The sequence below is a fragment of the Felis catus genome, chromosome B3, assembly GCF_018350175.1.
Source record: "Felis catus isolate Fca126 chromosome B3, F.catus_Fca126_mat1.0, whole genome shotgun sequence".
Classification (NCBI taxonomy): domain Eukaryota; kingdom Metazoa; phylum Chordata; class Mammalia; order Carnivora; family Felidae; genus Felis; species Felis catus.
In genome coordinates this window covers 110,806,336-110,821,690 of record NC_058373.1, presented here as the reverse complement: position 1 = coordinate 110,821,690, position 15,355 = coordinate 110,806,336, and the positions used below count along the sequence as shown (strand labels likewise).

Sequence of the window (15,355 nt, the reverse complement as noted above, 5' to 3'; positions counted from 1 at the left end):
GCCCTTGACGAGAGTCTGCATCTGCCCAAAGAAAGGAGCTGCCCACTCACACTACCACACGCTCACAGGCCAGACAGGCTTCCTAAAGGGGTAAAGAGTCCTGGGCGTGGAGGAGGGAATCTGTCCCCACGGGCCCAACAGGAGAGCCCGTGCCTGGAAGCCCCACCTGCGGACCAGGTGCTCCGGGCACTCCCGCACCGTCCCCCTTCTGCCTGCCGGCCACTCACCTCTGGCAGCGAAGAGGTGGACTCAAAGCTCATGCGCTTCTCAGCACTAGTGGGAGACCGGCCGCCGGGCCTTCTGCGACTCTTGGGGCCTTCGGACTCCCTACGCCCCTTCTCCTGCAGGAAGCAGAGGGCCATCATCAGCTCCTGGGACAGCTGGGAGCTCGTCCCTTCTGCAGCCCAACATGGGCAAAACCTTCTGAGCCCCCAAGGCGGCTGGGCTGTATCGAGAGCCAGCCTGGGACCTGAGCCTTTCCACAGTCAACCTGAACTGCAAGGTCTGGGGATGCAGAAATCCCTGCCAGGTGCGCAGCCTCAGGAAAGTCCAACCCACCTGCCCCTTCCAGCCCCGCTGTGTGCTGGCTTCTCCCCCTTCCCCACCGCCCCCATCCCATTAGTCATGCTCACTGGGGAGTAAGCTAGTTCACGCCCAGTACTGGAACAGCACATGCCAGGGGCTCACCGGGGCGTGACAGCAGGCAAGGGGTTAGGTGCTGATGGCAGGAATGAAGGAACAGGACGGAGGGGTGGGAGGGCAGGGGAGAGAACTCCCGGATGGGCATGCACTTGCCAGGGAACATGCAAGGAGGAGGGGAGATCAAAGAGACACCTCACCATAGCGCCCCGGGAGAAAAGTAAAGCGTTGGCCCGATAGTGCCAGCAGTGGAGGGCGGCCAGCAGGGAGCTGGCAAAGTCGGCTACCTGCTCCGCCACTGCCAGGCTCTCCTCCTCCTCCTCCTCCTCCTCCGAGCCTTGGGGCTCCAGCCTGGCCCCCTTCTTGCTGCCTTCATGCCCTGCCAAGTCTTCCAGAGACACCTGAAAGGCCTGCTCCTCCTCCTCCTCCTCCTCCACCACCTCCTCCTCCTCCTCCTCTTCCTCCTCCTCCTCCTCCTGTTCCTCCCGGGCAGCCCCTTCAGCCTCTGGCTGTATGCCCTGAGCACGAGGAGGCCGCCCAAAGTCCAAGAGAGCGCCGGCACTGCCTGCATGCTGTTCAGAGCACAAGACCCCCTCGTGACCAGCCTCTGGGCAAGCCCCCTCCTCCTGCCAGCGGCTGGGGGTGGGGAGGCTTTACCCAGAGAAAGCCACACTTAAACACCCAACCCCTGGTGTCCACCAGGGCCCAGTGAGGGTGGGGGTGGGGGTCCTCAAGGTGGAAGGCTGGGACCTGGAGCCTGGTCAGGAACTCAAGACCCAGCGAGGTCTGCCTGCCCCAGAGAGAGAAAATGGAGAAGATCCAGGCTGGGCCACCACCAGGGTACCATTCCAGGAAAAGGGTGCAGAAGGGTCCCCAGGGCAAGGACCATGGCTTATTCGTCTCTGTGACTCTCAAGACAGAGGCCAGCACACAGGAGGTGCTCGATAGGTATTTATGGAATGCATGAAGACAGTGAGAGCTGAAGGGGCGGGGGCGCTGACCCGGCAGCCCCACCCCCCTCCGTCAGGCCAGTCCTCTCTGCCCATCGGCCTTACCTTCATTCCCGCTGTTCCGCCTGCTGCCACCACAGGGTCCCAGCACGCAGGCAAGGGGGAGGGGAGAAGAGATGGGTAAGCAGAAGGAAGAGCCTCTTTACAGAAGCCAGGAGCCCCCTGGGGAAGGGCTCCCACTCCCAGAACCCTCACCCGGTCTCCTGGGCTTTCAAAGGAATGACTGGCAGAGCAGAGGCCCTGGGAGATGCAGAGCGGCACAGGCCTGTGTGTGTCACTCTCTCCTGCTGTCCCCCGAGGACAGGGTGCAAGGAGTGTGTGAGGGGGGAGGACTCAAGCCCCCTCCCCAGACAGCAAGGGATGAGGCCCACCTCCAGGGAGGAAGGAGGAAGGGAGGCAGCGTCCCCTCTAAACTGTCCTCAGTACCCCCACCCAGAAGGCTACCTGTGTCACCTCCCTGCCCCTACCCTAGAGCTTGCCGGGAAGGCCCGGCCATGCTCACACTCACCTTTCTCACTGAGTTGCCTGAGCAGGTGTCTGGTGGGCTCTGAGAAGGGAAGCGAATGGACAGTCAGTGCAGGCCTGGAAACAGCGGTGCCTGGCCCTGGTCCCATGCTCACAGCGCCACCGACACCACCAGCTCAAAGTTCCCTCCAGCTTGGCTGCCATTCAGCTCTGGGGCTCCGTACCTACCGCACAGGGAAGCAGGGCCCGGGCCACCCCCAGCCAGCACCAGGAGCAGCTCTGCCCACAATCGCTGCATTAGTGCACCTCGCCCAGGGCCCTCAGTTCCGGAGCCAGAGCCCCGTGCTGCCTCCTAGGACCAACCGGCCACGTCTCTGGAGATGCCTGGCTCTACCTCAAGCCCCACCCTCCCTGCAAGAAGCACATCAGCGCATTAGCGACACCCGAGGCCCGGCCCCCTCGCAGCACCCCTGGCTGGAAAGCAGAGGTCGCACCCGACTTCCTACGGCCCTTAAGGCCTGGCTCCGTGAAGCCTCGCTGCCCGCTGGGGAGTGATGCCCGGCTGAACGGGGGCTGACCGGGCTCTGGGAACAAGATACAAAACACACCCATTAGGCTGATGGTGTCAGCACCGTGTACCCCAGCCTTTCTGGAGACAGACCTGAGACAGACAGGCAGGGACGGGAGGACATGTGTCGAGGGACCTCTCCACGCAGTCTTGACCTTAGCCCATACTGTTCTTGCCCCACTGGTGTTAACTGGGCAGCCCACTATAAACTTGGGGGGCAGAAGGAAAATCTACCGAGGTCTCCAGGCTGTTCCCGAGCAGGGGAGCACGCTGAAGTTTTTTCCACTGAGGTGTGGGTGTGGGTACACAGACAACATAAGTAAATGTTAATCCGACTGTTTTTTTAAGTGAGAAAAGTAGAATGCCCTACTCTTTCATCTTAAAGCTTCTAATCAAGAATATTTCGTAAGTGACAAGTAATGACAGCAGCACCTTCCGTATCCAGAGTGTACTTCTCTGCCCAGCTCAGCAGTCTGGAAGGAGGAGGCCCGGAGGCAAGAGAGTAGGTGGCTCCATGCGTCACGGCAGTGCTAGCACTGGGCCTGTGTCTCCCTCTCAGCAACTTCCTGCCCCCCCACTCCTTTTTTTTTTAAACACTTTTTTAAAAGTAATCTCTACACCCAGGGTGCCTGGATGGCTCAGTCGGTTAAGCGACCGACCCTTGATTTAGGAGTTCAAGCCCTGCGTCAGGCTCCGTGCTGACAGTGTGGAGCCTGCTTGGGATTCTCTCTCTGTCTCTCTGTCTCTCTGCCCCTGTCACGCACGCTTTCTTTCTCCCCCTCAAAATAAACTCAAAAAAAAATTATTTTAATAAAAAATAAAATACTCTCTACACCCAACATGGGGCTCAAACTCATGACCCCAAGATCAAGAGTCACATGCTCCACCGACTGAGACGGCCAGGGGCCCCTTGCCGGCCTGTCTTTACCCACACTTCTTACAAGTTCAGTCAGCTGATTTCAAACAACACAAGTGGGGAGAAGAGCTACAGGCGAGCACACTACCACAGACGAGAACCAACGCTCCGGGGTAAGGACGGACACCACACGACGAACGCCATTGCCCTAGCGGTTCACAGGCCGCAGCAGTCTCCAGAAAGGGGAAAGTTCAACTGTGGTCAGCATCCTCTACCCTGAAAGGCTCAAGAGCCTTTGTTTTAGAAAGATGTTTGTTTCGGGGTGCCTGGGTGGCTCAGTCAGTTACGTGTATGACTTCAGCTCCGGTCAGGATCCCAGTGTTTGAGCCTCACGTCGGGCTCTGTGCCGACAGCTCCGAGCCTGGAGCCCACTTTGGATTCTGTGTCTCCCTCTCTCTCTGCCCCTCCCCTGCTTGCACACTGTCTCTCTCTCTCTCAAAAATAAATAAACATTAAAAAAAATTTAAAAAAAAAGATGTTTGTTTCATAATGGTTGAAACTAAAGTATGAACACAAGTAAACAGAACACGACCCTGTCCGTGTTCACGGGCTAAAGTCTCGGTCTTGTGGAAACTTAGCTCTAAAACAGCTCATTTCCCGAGTGCCTTGATAGCTGCAGTTTGGACACTGATGTTATGACAGGCGGTACTGCTGTTTCAACCACCACCACCATCATCACCTCCATGATCCAGAAGCTTCCAATGCAAAGCTATGGCAGGTTAAAGGGGAACGCTAGAAGGGCGGAAAGAACATTACAGAAAAAAAGGAAAACACAAAGGGCCAGAAACGTACGAAGTAACACCCTCAGTCTGGGGCTTTTAACAATACGACAGCGTAAAACTTTTGCAACCATAGCAAATTTGCCTAGGGTTTAAGGTCCATTGGGAGGAACACATAACAAAACAAAATCACAAAAGCTTTCCAGAGACCACTTGGTTCCACCTTCCAGAAAATCAAAGCCCACGTGTCAATCCACATAGTTGTTCAGGGGACCCGTGGGTCACAGCCAAAGCCCAGTACACCACGGAGATCTAAGCCAGGCCAGTGCTGCCCATACTGCCCAATCTTCTCTCCAGGGGTTTCTGAGACATTTCTCATTCCAACTCTCACCTCGTCTATGTCTGGTAGGTACCAGCTGAGGCTAAGTCTGTCCCTGGGCCTCTGACTGAAGAGTACAAACAGACGAACAGACGTAGAATACACACACTTATCACCCCCAGAGCTAAGAATAAACGCAAGGCTCTCTCTTTTTCAACAGACGATTCATTCCAGTAACTCCAAGTACATAGCAGCAAGCCCAGTCATGGAAGAAAACCCAGCAGAGGAAAACTGAACTTTTCCTGAGACCCAAAGTAAATATTTCCTGTCTGGATTTGGTGCCACTTGACGTCTAACTCGTTTTCCCTGCGTTCTGCCTCTGCTCTGCTCCAGAACTGGGCTGGGGATCACCCATGATGTCTGAGCGTCACTCCTGGCTGGGCTCCAGGATTCTGAGTGGCCAAGGAGCAAGGTTTCAGTCGCGGGAAAGCTAAGGGGCACCGAGCCCTGAGTAAACCAGCATTCCCAGGGTGCGGGAAAAGGTGGGCTGCCCAACCCTGGGGCACAAGAAGGGCCCGAAGCAGGAGCACTGGGAGGGGGTGCTCTACATGTGCCCAGCAACCCTCCCGGGACCTGCCCTTTCCCAAGATGTCCGGAGAGGTGGCAGCCAGCCCCAAATGCTGCTGCACACAGTCCCCCTCCTGGCCCAGAGTCCTCCGAGGAAGCATCTCTGCCCACACAGCCCTTCCCTTACCAGACTGCCGGCGCCCCTGCCGCACGTGGGTGGACACTTCGTCCTGGGAGGACCAAGCCTTCTTCAGGCGCTCCGGGCTGCAGCGGTACCGACTGGGATCTGCACACGAGATTCATAATCAGCCTTGGCCTAGACTCTGACTATACCTGACCACACCTCTGCCGCCCACCCCAGCTCCAGGGGCCAGAAGCCTCCAGAGCTCCCTTCTCTTCCATCTTCCATCCAGGAATGTGAGGCACTAGGAGTCGCACCTGCCAACAGGACCATGCCCTTGACCTTGCAGCAGACCCCTAGCCTTTGACAAAAGGAGCTTCCCTTTCCCATCCTCCCTGCTCCCTGCAATATAAGCAGTAGGCAGAGTTTCCCCAGGATGCAACGTGACCTAGAGATGTGCACAACGAGGGGCAAAGCAGGCAGAAAGGGCACACTTACAGTAGGAGTCCATTTCCAAGATGGCTTCCTTGGCCTGGAAGGAAAGGAAACACACCCTGTTCCCACCTCACTATGTGCCGTGCCTCCCTTGCTCCACCAGCTCGGCTCTTACTGCACCGGGACACCCGCAGTGCTATGCTGAGGTCGAGGGCATAGGCTGATCCCCACTGTCGAGTGGAGCCAACGTCCAGAGGGTGAGGCACTGGTGGGCCCCTGGCCCTGGCTGAGGATCACCTCTCCCTGCAGCCCATCAGGGGCTAGGTGGGGTACCCCCCGGACCTCACCTTCTGGGGGATAGTGGTGTGGTGGTTCTCCAGGATGAGCCTCTTGATGTGGTGAGTCCAGCTCCGTTTCTCCTCCACTGTCTTGGCCTGGAAGGACCCGAGGGAGAGGGAGCCAGGTGTTATTATCACAAGCCTGAAGCCATCCAACATAGGCCACGCTTGTCAGGGGGGCAGCGGCAGAAAGATGGCCTGTGCTGGGGCCTCTGTGAGGTTATCTTAACTCCCCAACACAAGCCTGAGAGATGTCCACAATGATCTCTACCTTCCAGAGAGAGACACTGAGGCTCAGTAGAGCCAAGCGAGCTGAGAGGTCTGTCCCCAGCCTCCCAACCCTCACCTGGATGTTGTACTGCTGCTTGCTGTGCTTGTAGTGGGTGACGGTGAAGCACAGGGAGTCTCTGGTGCTTTCGATCAGCATCAGGGAGGAGCACTGGGGCAGAGAGAGAGTGCAGTCAAGCACAAGAAGGGGCATTGGGGGGTGGGGGTGACCTGGGGCCCCAGCCCCTCGAGACCATCTGGGGAGGCAGGAGGAGTAATCTCAGAAGGATAGAGCTGTATCCACACCAACCCGGAGCCCATGAAGAGGTCAAGAAGTACAGCCTGGGGCCGTCTGGCTGACTCAGTCAGTAAAGCATGTGACTCTTGATCTTGGAGTTTTAGGTTCGAGTCCCACACTGGGTGGAGAGATTACTTCAAGATAAAATCTTTTTTTTTTAATTAATTTATTTTTATTTTAAGAGAGAGAGCAGAGGGAGAGGGAGAGAGAATCCCAAGCAGGCTCCACGCCCAGTGTGGAGCCTAACTCGGGGCTCCATCCCATGACCCCGGGATCATGACCTGAGTCAAAATCAAGAGTCCAACACTCAACTGACTGAGCCACCCAGGCACCCCAAAAACAAAATCTTTAAAAAAAAAAAAAAAAAAAGGGGTCTGGAGATTGGCCCACTAAAATGGGGGAAGTGGAGAAGGAGTGGAGGGGCAGAGAACAGGACAGCAGCCTGGTTACCGGGATATGACTCTTGTAGACAAAGTGATCGCCTCGCTTCTTGGTGATGAGCAGAGCTTTGTCAAAGAGGAAGAAGGTCCTCTCGTTGCGCACGCGGTGCACGCGGAACGTGCCCTCCAGGACGAGCTCCCCATAGATGGTCAGGTCTGGTCCCTTCCAATTGATGAGCAGTGACTGAATCTCCTGCAGCAGAGAAGCAGGGAGCCCCAGAGTCAGGCTGCTCATGACACTCTAGGGACTGCGTGGAGCCCCAGAAAACTCCTGCAGACACAGCTACCACCTGCATCCGCCAGACACACGCTGCCACAAGGGCTCCCCACAGAGAAGCCCACCCCACAGGGAAACGAGCCCTCAGCTCACCGCAGCAGGCGCTCTCCCAAGCGCCACCCCACCTCGCCCCACCGCCCCTGCGAGTCCCTCCAGCCGCCAGCCCTGCAGCACCTGGAGCCGGACTGCATGCTCGTGCCTCCTCTTCATGTCATTGATGTACCAGGCCACGCAGGTCATGGTGTCAATGGCATCCTCCACCACCTCGAAGCCGTCTTCTTCTTCATCAAAATGTTTGGCGATTTCCTGTGCGGGAGACAGGTGCTCAGGCGGCCCAGACTCAGGCCCTGCCCCTCCCCTGGGCCCCCCATCCTCAGGAAGACCTCTGGGTTACCTGGAGCAGCAGGTGGTACTTGAGGATGCGCTGGACGGGCTTCAGCAAGTAGGAGCCCAAGGGCAGAGAGTGCTGTAGCAGCTCCTGCCGGTCCCGAAAGAACTTGGCCTGTTGCTTGTCCCGCATGCACTCGGTCAGGGCGGCCACTGAGCTGGGAGGTGGGGAGGCGGCCGTCACTGCCTGGGAAGGCCTAGATGGGGGCGTGTGGTGCTCCAGGCCCACCAAATAACTCTACCTCCCCTCTCCACCCCAATTACTCACTTGGGGTAGTTGTTGCAATACTGGGTGTAGATATCAAACTCTTGGCTCTAAGAGACCGAACAAAAATAGTGATTTCTGGGAGGCTGCAAACTTGGGAATACCAAAAACATGGCCCTGATCCCCAGAGTACACTCTGCCCCCCATTCCCTGAACACCTGCAGATCCATCCTTGTGCCCATCTCCCTGGGACACCCCATCCACCTAGCAGCCCCTGGCTCCACCCCAGAATGCCCCTCCCACCTGAGGCACCCCAGAACGCCCCTCCTTCCCCTGGCAGAAGCCTCTGCTGGGCGTTCCTATGCCTCTGAGTCCCCAGCAAGGTGGGACAAGAGGCAAGAACCCAGCCCTTCTTACCCTTTCCACAAAGCAGCTGGCCACAGCCACAGGGTCACTATTGCAGCCGTCCAGGTCTCTGAGTAGCTGGCTGGGGGAGGGGGGAGTGGTCGTCAGACCCTAGACAGCTCACAGCCTCCATACCTACCAACAAGTCCCCTCCCCAACCTCATGGTTCCCAGATACACAGCCAGCCCTGGTGACACGCCAAAGAGTCAGGGCTTCTCCCCCCTCAGAATGAGCCCCATGCAGGCCAGCAACCACAGAGTATTCAGCACTGCTGCAAAGATGGGGAGCAAAGGAGCCCCACATGCTCAGCAAGCAAGAGAAAGGGGATGCGAGTACCCACCTTGGGAGGAGAGACAGCTCCTCTGCAAGCAGAAGGAGTCAAACACACACAGACTGAGATTAAAGGGCGGGGGGGGGGGCGGGGGGGCGGGGAGAAGAGGGCTGGGATTCCCAAAGTAAGCAAAGGCCCCCGACACACACACCCCGGTGCAAAAGGATGCAGGAAAGGGAGAGAGGGGGAGTCCCAGAGCCTGAACTTGGATTCGGGTTGGGATGCTATGGGAAACCCTAACCACAATGCTCCCCTGTCACCTCCTCCCATGCATTTGTCTTACCAACCCCCACCAGCACCTGGCCCAAGTCACCCTGCCCTCCCGGCCTTCTGAAGCTTGCACTGCAGGAAGTCTCTCAGCCATCTCAGAGGGCCCTATATCCTATCAATGCTGTCCCCTTAAGCACACTCCCCCCGACCAGTTCCCTCGCCCTGGGGAATCTGTGGGCCCCCGGCAGCACACGCCATATCCTCAAGGAGTCCCTTTGCCCTGAAGTAGCCTCCTGCCAGACCTCACTCAGCCTCCCCTTTCGCCTGATCTGTTCATTCACCTAATGGGTCAGATCACCTCCAGGGAGCCCTGGTTTCCCATGGGGTCAGCAGGAAGGTGATGAAGAAGTTAAGGGATGTGCAAGAAGGGGAGAAAGATGGAAGAGACAAAGGGCCACAAAGGGACAGAGAGAAGAGCATCACATACCAGAGTCCAGCCATTCCCTGAGGGGGTGCTGGCCTGGCCCAGTCTGGCCCCAACATGCACATGACCTCAGATGGTCTCCCCCGCCTGACAGGAGGCACAGCAGCCCCAGGGCACATGACCCCACACCCCCTCTCTCCTACAGGGAGCTGACTGTAGCACCTTACAGGGGCAGAGCACCACTACCCACCCACCCTCAGTGATCAGGCCCCTGGCCCACATGTCACAGCCCAGGAGACTAGGCCCATCCAGGGCCCTTCTAGGCCCTAAGATGGGCCTCATAGGCAGAACGCAGTATGTGTTAGTCCCACTCCATACCTGTTCAGTGCATAGATGTTTTCTATGTTCCCAAAGAGGGCGCTGACTTGTTCTGGCTTCAGCAGCCCAGGCGTGTCAATGATCTTCAAGAGGTAGTCCTGCGTGGAGGGAGGCATCAGAGCCCATCCTCCACCCTGCCCCCCGGTACAGTCCGTCCCCCCACTTCCTCCAGCCACACCCCATTTCTGTACAACCACAGTGTGACTTCACAGACATGGCCTACCGTACTGGGCTGCATAGTTCCCCGCCCCCCAACTGATATCCATTCAGAACCTCAGGAGGTGACCTCACTTGGAAATAGAGTCTTTGCAGATGTAATGAGTCAAGGATCTCAGGACGATATCCTACTGGATTTAGGGTGGGCCCTAACTCCAATGACTGGTGTCCTCACAAGAGGAAAGGACACAAAGAAGGCAGCGATAGGAAGGTGGAGGCAGAGGTCGGGATAATAGATCAACAGGCCAAGGAACACAAAGGATAGGCAGCAACCACCTGGCAGAAGCCAGGAGAGAGGCGTGCAACGCATTCTGCCTCCTAAACGAAGACAGACTAAGTGTCTGCGTTTTACTCACGCAGCTTGAGGTTATCTATTACAGCAGCCCCGGAAACAAATACACAGTTCCCTCTGCAGCGAGCAGAGGGCGTCCTCAGTGGCAGCCACACAGCCACCTTCCTGCGTGCCCGCAGTGTGAAATGCCTCACCAACATGGCCCTACGAGGTGGGTGCGTCTTCACGTCCCAGGTGAGGAACCCGAGGCTCAGGAGCTTACCCAGGTGCCTGAGACCCCATAGCCAGGCAACCACAGAGCAGGGATCTGGGCACAGGTGGGCAACATCCAGGCCAGTGTCCTCACTGTGATCAGTTTCCATGAGTACAGCAGTCCCCACCCCTCCCCACCAACCGTGCCTGCCCCCTAATGGCCTGCAGGAGGTTCTGTGGGCCCGGGCTACTGATGTGACCCAAAGTTGTAAGGCAGTGGGAGCGGTCAGAGGCTCCCCCAGAGCAGGCCGCATGAGACCTCCCCACTACTCCATGGGAAGCAGGTCTTCTGAAACCAACTATCAGGGAGAAGTTTCCTTCCAGGGGTGGAAGCAGGTTTACAACAGAGCTGGGCTACCAGGAGCCAGAGGCCGGGCCCCCTCCCAACCTCAGCCCCTTGGGTGGCGGGCCTCACCTCCACGATGCTGCGCAGGTCCTGCACATACATCCGCTCCGTCTCCACGATCTCCCGCACCACTCGGCCCAGGTAGCTGAGCTTATGTGCTGGGGCCGCCGGGGCCCGGCTGCTGAACGGAGACAGGGGCCCCCTCACGCTCAGCCAGCCGCTGGAGTTGGGGTTGCCGTTGGGGGGATGCCGGCCGCGCGGGGAGCCTGCCCCGTTCTCAGCAGAAGCCTCGGAGCCATTGGGATCCTCCATAGCACCGCGGCTGTCACGGGATGAACCCGACGAGGAGGTGGTGGAGGTCAGGCTCACCGGCCGTTCCTGGCTGCGCTCTTGGCGGAGAGAGGCAGAGACAGGCATCCTGGCATCGCTGCCTGGAGAGGGCACTCCGGAGAGATTCTGGGCGGGACAGACAAAGAATTGAACCTTGGAATCTTCACAGAAACAGAAGGGAAAAGGGTGGCTGCTGGGGGAGGAGGGAATGCGGAGTTAGTATTTAATGGGTACGGAGTTTCCATTTTGCGAGGTAATCAAGTCCGGGGGATGATGGTGGTGACAGATGAGCAACACTGGGAATGTACTTAATGCCACTGAAACACCACACACTTAAAAATGGTTACAATGGAAATGTTATGTCTGTGTATTTCACCACAATGTTAAAAACAACAGCTCTGAATGTGGAGGGGGTCCTTTCCCTCGGAATCTGCCAACAGGCACAAGGAGGCCCAGGTAACATGCCTTCCTGGCTCCAAGCTTTCCCAGGGTGAGGATGGGCAAACCACATCCAAGGACAATACAGGGCTCAGAAACCCGATCCCCAGAAAAGCAGAGAGGACATCCCCACCATAGCAGCAGTGAGGGTGCCTTCGGATGGAATCCCAAGCCCGGCCCCACTGCCCTGGCAAAGCTCCCAGCCTCTCAGAACCTCAGCATCTCAGCACCTACCCAAGGGCTGTGTCCACGAGGATGCAGTGACCTGCTACACGTACAGGTCTGAGCGCGGTGCCTGGCATGAAGCAAGGACTCCATAACTCATCAGAACAGTGATGATAACAGCAATTGTCAAAAAGCACTTCCCAAGCGCCCACTTTTCGGGACCTGTGCCGGGGTCACCAGCAAGGGCAGATAAAGATCTTGCTCTTTATAATCTAAGACAACACACACGCCAGAGAGTAAGAATCTCCTTGGGATTCCATCTCTGGGGCACCAGCGGCTTCACCATGAATCTGAAACCTTCTGGATACTGACAGGGAAGGCAGAGGAGATAGTACGAAGGCTCCCCAACCCCCAGCACCTGGCACAGGCCCTGACTCACCCCAGCTCCCAGGAAATGCCCCAAGGCTGAGCCACCGATGAGTCTCCCTAAATTCCCTTTAGCACAGCTAAGTCAGGAAGGCCAGCAAGCAGGAAACTGCTCCCAGGTAAGGCAAATACAGCCCCGGGTGGACTTTATTCCTGAGCAGGTAGGTGGTACTGTTCACAGGTAGGCCAACCTGGAGCAGTAAGTCTGGGAGGGGCTATGGCCTCTGGGAAGGAGAGGAACATTCCACTCCAACCCCAGAAGACTGCAGCTCGCCAGCACCACTTCCCAGAACGTGTATTTCTGTTTCCACAGGAACAAAGTTCTAGAACATCACTCTCATTACCAATGACGCAAAGTCTTCACCCCTAGTTCTAGGGCTCAGAAATTACTAGACCACAGCCTAGAGCTCTTCACAGCTATGAGAAGGATCTAGAAGGTGGCCTCACTCCGGTAACCTTGAATTTCCCCCTGCTTTTCTGTGCCTCTGCCCCAACCTGCAGCAAGTAGCCCTGAGCTCTTGCTTTTGCAAATGTTCTGTTTGCCTGGACATTAATTCCTCTCCATCTACCCCACGTCATACCACCCCCCAACCTGTGTCACTTATACCCAACCCTCAGGTTTCAGATTAGAAGCCAGCCCTCTTTCTAGAAACCTCCCCAGAATACAAACCTGGAGGCCCCCTTCTACCTACTCCTACAGCACCCCAGGATTACCCTTACACCCCCTGTGTGACTGTGACTAGTGTGAGATCCCCTCCTCTAGACTGTAAGTGACCTAAGCTCAGGGGCCTTAAAGGTGATCTGGCAAATGGAAAATGATGAACAAACCAGTGCTTCTCCTGAGCTGAAAATCAAGAGCCCAGCAAGGACCCTCTCCAGCACAGCACTTTGCCACAGAAGGTCTCAGCTTGGGCAGGGGGAGGGGTGTCACCTCCTCTGCAATCTATAGGAAGGAGCCTCTCATTGTGCGGGTAAGGACACAGTGGCAGCGCTGAGGCCATTCCAGCCTTCTCCCTCCCTTCCAGGCACAACAAGGGAGGATTAATTAACAAGCTCATCTTGGTGAAACTCTGAGCATCGCAGAGGAAAGCCCCTTGGGAAATGCAACATTGCTCCTTTTTCCTCCCTCCTCAAAAGAGCCTTTAAAATTAACCAACTAGGCCTTTCTACAAAACCAGCCCGCAGGGTAACGCTGTGTCATTTCAGCACAAAGAAAGACACAGATCCAAACTCCGCCCCAGCCCTTAACCCTCAGTCCTGTGGGACTCTGGTGTCCTTCAAAGCCTGCTGCACTGTCAGGCACCCACCCCCCCCCCTTCCCCACTCCCCGCAGTCAGTAGCAGCTGGAATAATGGGGCAGAAACTCACGGCCTAAGACCTTTCCCAGATCAAACCTGGGGTCAGTCGGCCCCTAAGGGGATGCTAAATGGCAAAGGCCCAAGTCCCTGATGGATTTCACAGCCAGCCAGGTCAGTTTTAAAGTAGATTAGCCACAGCCCCCCTCCCCCCACAACATTCTCTCTCAGGGAGATTAATCTCTAAGGGGTGCCTTCTGAGGGTCACTCTTTAGAGACCCCATTGCCCTGTGAACACAGAAACGAAAGCATCTCTTCTCCTTGGAGAAATTTCCTCTGGTTGAAGGTAGTCATCTGCCTGCAAACCAAGCTCCCATTCTCAAAGTCATGCCCATGCCCAGGAGTCCCCCTGGGGCTGAGACAAAGCATACCAACCAAGAGCTGAAGCATTCTAAGTGCTACAGAAACAGGTCACTTCCATCTCCTAACAACTCTACAAGGTCAGCACCATTACTACCCCCATTTTACAGACACAGAAACTTGAGGCCACAGGGTAGCATGTGGTAGCTCCTGGATTTGAATTCAGGCACACAGGCTCCAGTGTTTAAGGCCCCCTGCCCCAGCTGCTGCCTCCCTAATGGATTTTACCCAAGCCAGGGCCACAATTAGTCACAGACCTGAATGCATTGGCTTTGCTTCACCATAAACCGTGGGTGGGGGGCTTATAAAGACTTGTTTTACCGCCATACTTCATTTATCCTAACAAAGGCCACAGAGGTAAAGGAATGAAAGTTAAAGATTCCTTCCGGCTATTTCTAGACCCGCTACTATGTGACCTCTGGCCCGTGCCCTCCAGTTGGAACAATGTGGTAAAATACAGATTCCAAGTCAAAGGAGAGCAGGTCACGGAGAAGCGGAAAAGCTTGAGGTCACCAGGATCGGACTATAATTCCTCGCATGAGACAAGCTCCGCAGGGACCAGGAGCCCCAGGATCACAAGGCTGTCCAGGACAGGAAGCTTGCTGGAAAACAACTTAAAGACCCAAAAAGGGAGGATGACAAGCATGTGGGGCCGTGAGAGCAAACCAGGCAGAGTACAGGGGGGCTGTTAGTAGACTCTGAGTACACTCTGGTCCTAAAAGCCTGATCCCAACCAATACTGTGTGTGGTTCGGACTCCCAAAGAGACGGCAGAAGGACTGCCCACATGCCCCTGGGCAGAGGCAACCTCTCCTTCCTTCCTCTTCCCTGAGTATCGCCCCAAACTGTTAAGAGTCACCTCAAAGCCAAGATTAGATCCAGGTCTTCAAACTCATCTGGAAGACACAGTCTGCTGGGGAAGTGGGAGCCCAGAGAAGGAGGTGACAGAGAGCAGCCAAACCCCCAAGCCAGATGCCCACACCCACCGCCCCCTACCACGCCCAGTCTCCAGTTCCCCTAAGTGTCCCCCAGCCGTGACCTGTTCCATCCCTCAACATGAGTCAGTCTAATCATCAATCAATGAATCAGTCTTCTGGAAAACTCTGTCTCTCCAGTCCCGCACCTGTGACGGTCCCCTAAGCCTTTCTTTTTGACGGACCCAAGAAGCGGCTCAGACATACATTTTGGGGAGGGGGGAGGCAGAGGCACGAGAGGAATGGAGATTCATTTTTCTTTTTTTTTTTTTTAACGTTCTCTAAATTTAACAATCCGCACCCTTCCTCCACCCACACCTCTCCAGGTTATCAACTCCGCCTGTTGAGGACCTTCCCCAGGCAGAGAGGCAGGCTGCAGCAGGCCTCTAGGACTCCCAGCACAGCTGAACGGGGGTCAAGTCCCACACCTCCTCCTCCTCACCAGGCTTCAGCACCAGGCCCCCAACCGAACCCACACCCCTG

At 56.4% G+C, this 15,355-nt stretch overlaps 1 protein-coding gene across 12 annotated transcripts in view; it reads right to left on the bottom strand.

Annotated features, from left to right (window-relative positions):
* Positions 1 to 15,355, bottom strand: part of PLEKHG3 (pleckstrin homology and RhoGEF domain containing G3) — a 41,800-nt gene that overhangs the window by 4,290 nt on the left and 22,155 nt on the right. For 3 of the 12 annotated variants that reach the window (XM_045060070.1, XM_045060071.1, XM_045060065.1), the window contains exons 2-17: positions 10,895 to 11,281; positions 9,720 to 9,817; positions 8,389 to 8,458; positions 8,035 to 8,081; positions 7,774 to 7,924; positions 7,554 to 7,685; positions 7,113 to 7,295; positions 6,444 to 6,536; positions 6,107 to 6,193; positions 5,823 to 5,856; positions 5,391 to 5,489; positions 2,609 to 2,698; positions 2,158 to 2,196; positions 1,695 to 1,717; positions 840 to 1,211; positions 228 to 341 (exon numbers count right to left, since the gene is read on the bottom strand). In XM_045060070.1, the coding sequence (XP_044916005.1) occupies positions 228 to 341; positions 840 to 1,211; positions 1,695 to 1,717; positions 2,158 to 2,196; positions 2,609 to 2,698; positions 5,391 to 5,489; positions 5,823 to 5,856; positions 6,107 to 6,193; positions 6,444 to 6,536; positions 7,113 to 7,295; positions 7,554 to 7,685; positions 7,774 to 7,924; positions 8,035 to 8,081; positions 8,389 to 8,458; positions 9,720 to 9,817; positions 10,895 to 11,242 (1,980 nt within the window). In that variant the 5' untranslated portion in view covers positions 11,243 to 11,281. Of the gene's footprint in view, positions 1 to 227; positions 342 to 839; positions 1,212 to 1,694; positions 1,718 to 2,157; positions 2,197 to 2,608; positions 2,699 to 5,390; positions 5,490 to 5,822; positions 5,857 to 6,106; positions 6,194 to 6,443; positions 6,537 to 7,112; positions 7,296 to 7,553; positions 7,686 to 7,773; positions 7,925 to 8,034; positions 8,082 to 8,388; positions 8,459 to 9,719; positions 9,818 to 10,894; positions 11,282 to 11,827; positions 12,096 to 15,355 lie in introns of those variants that run through there. The other 9 variants (XM_045060069.1, XM_045060066.1, XM_045060064.1 and 6 more) reach the window with 9 other exon arrangements.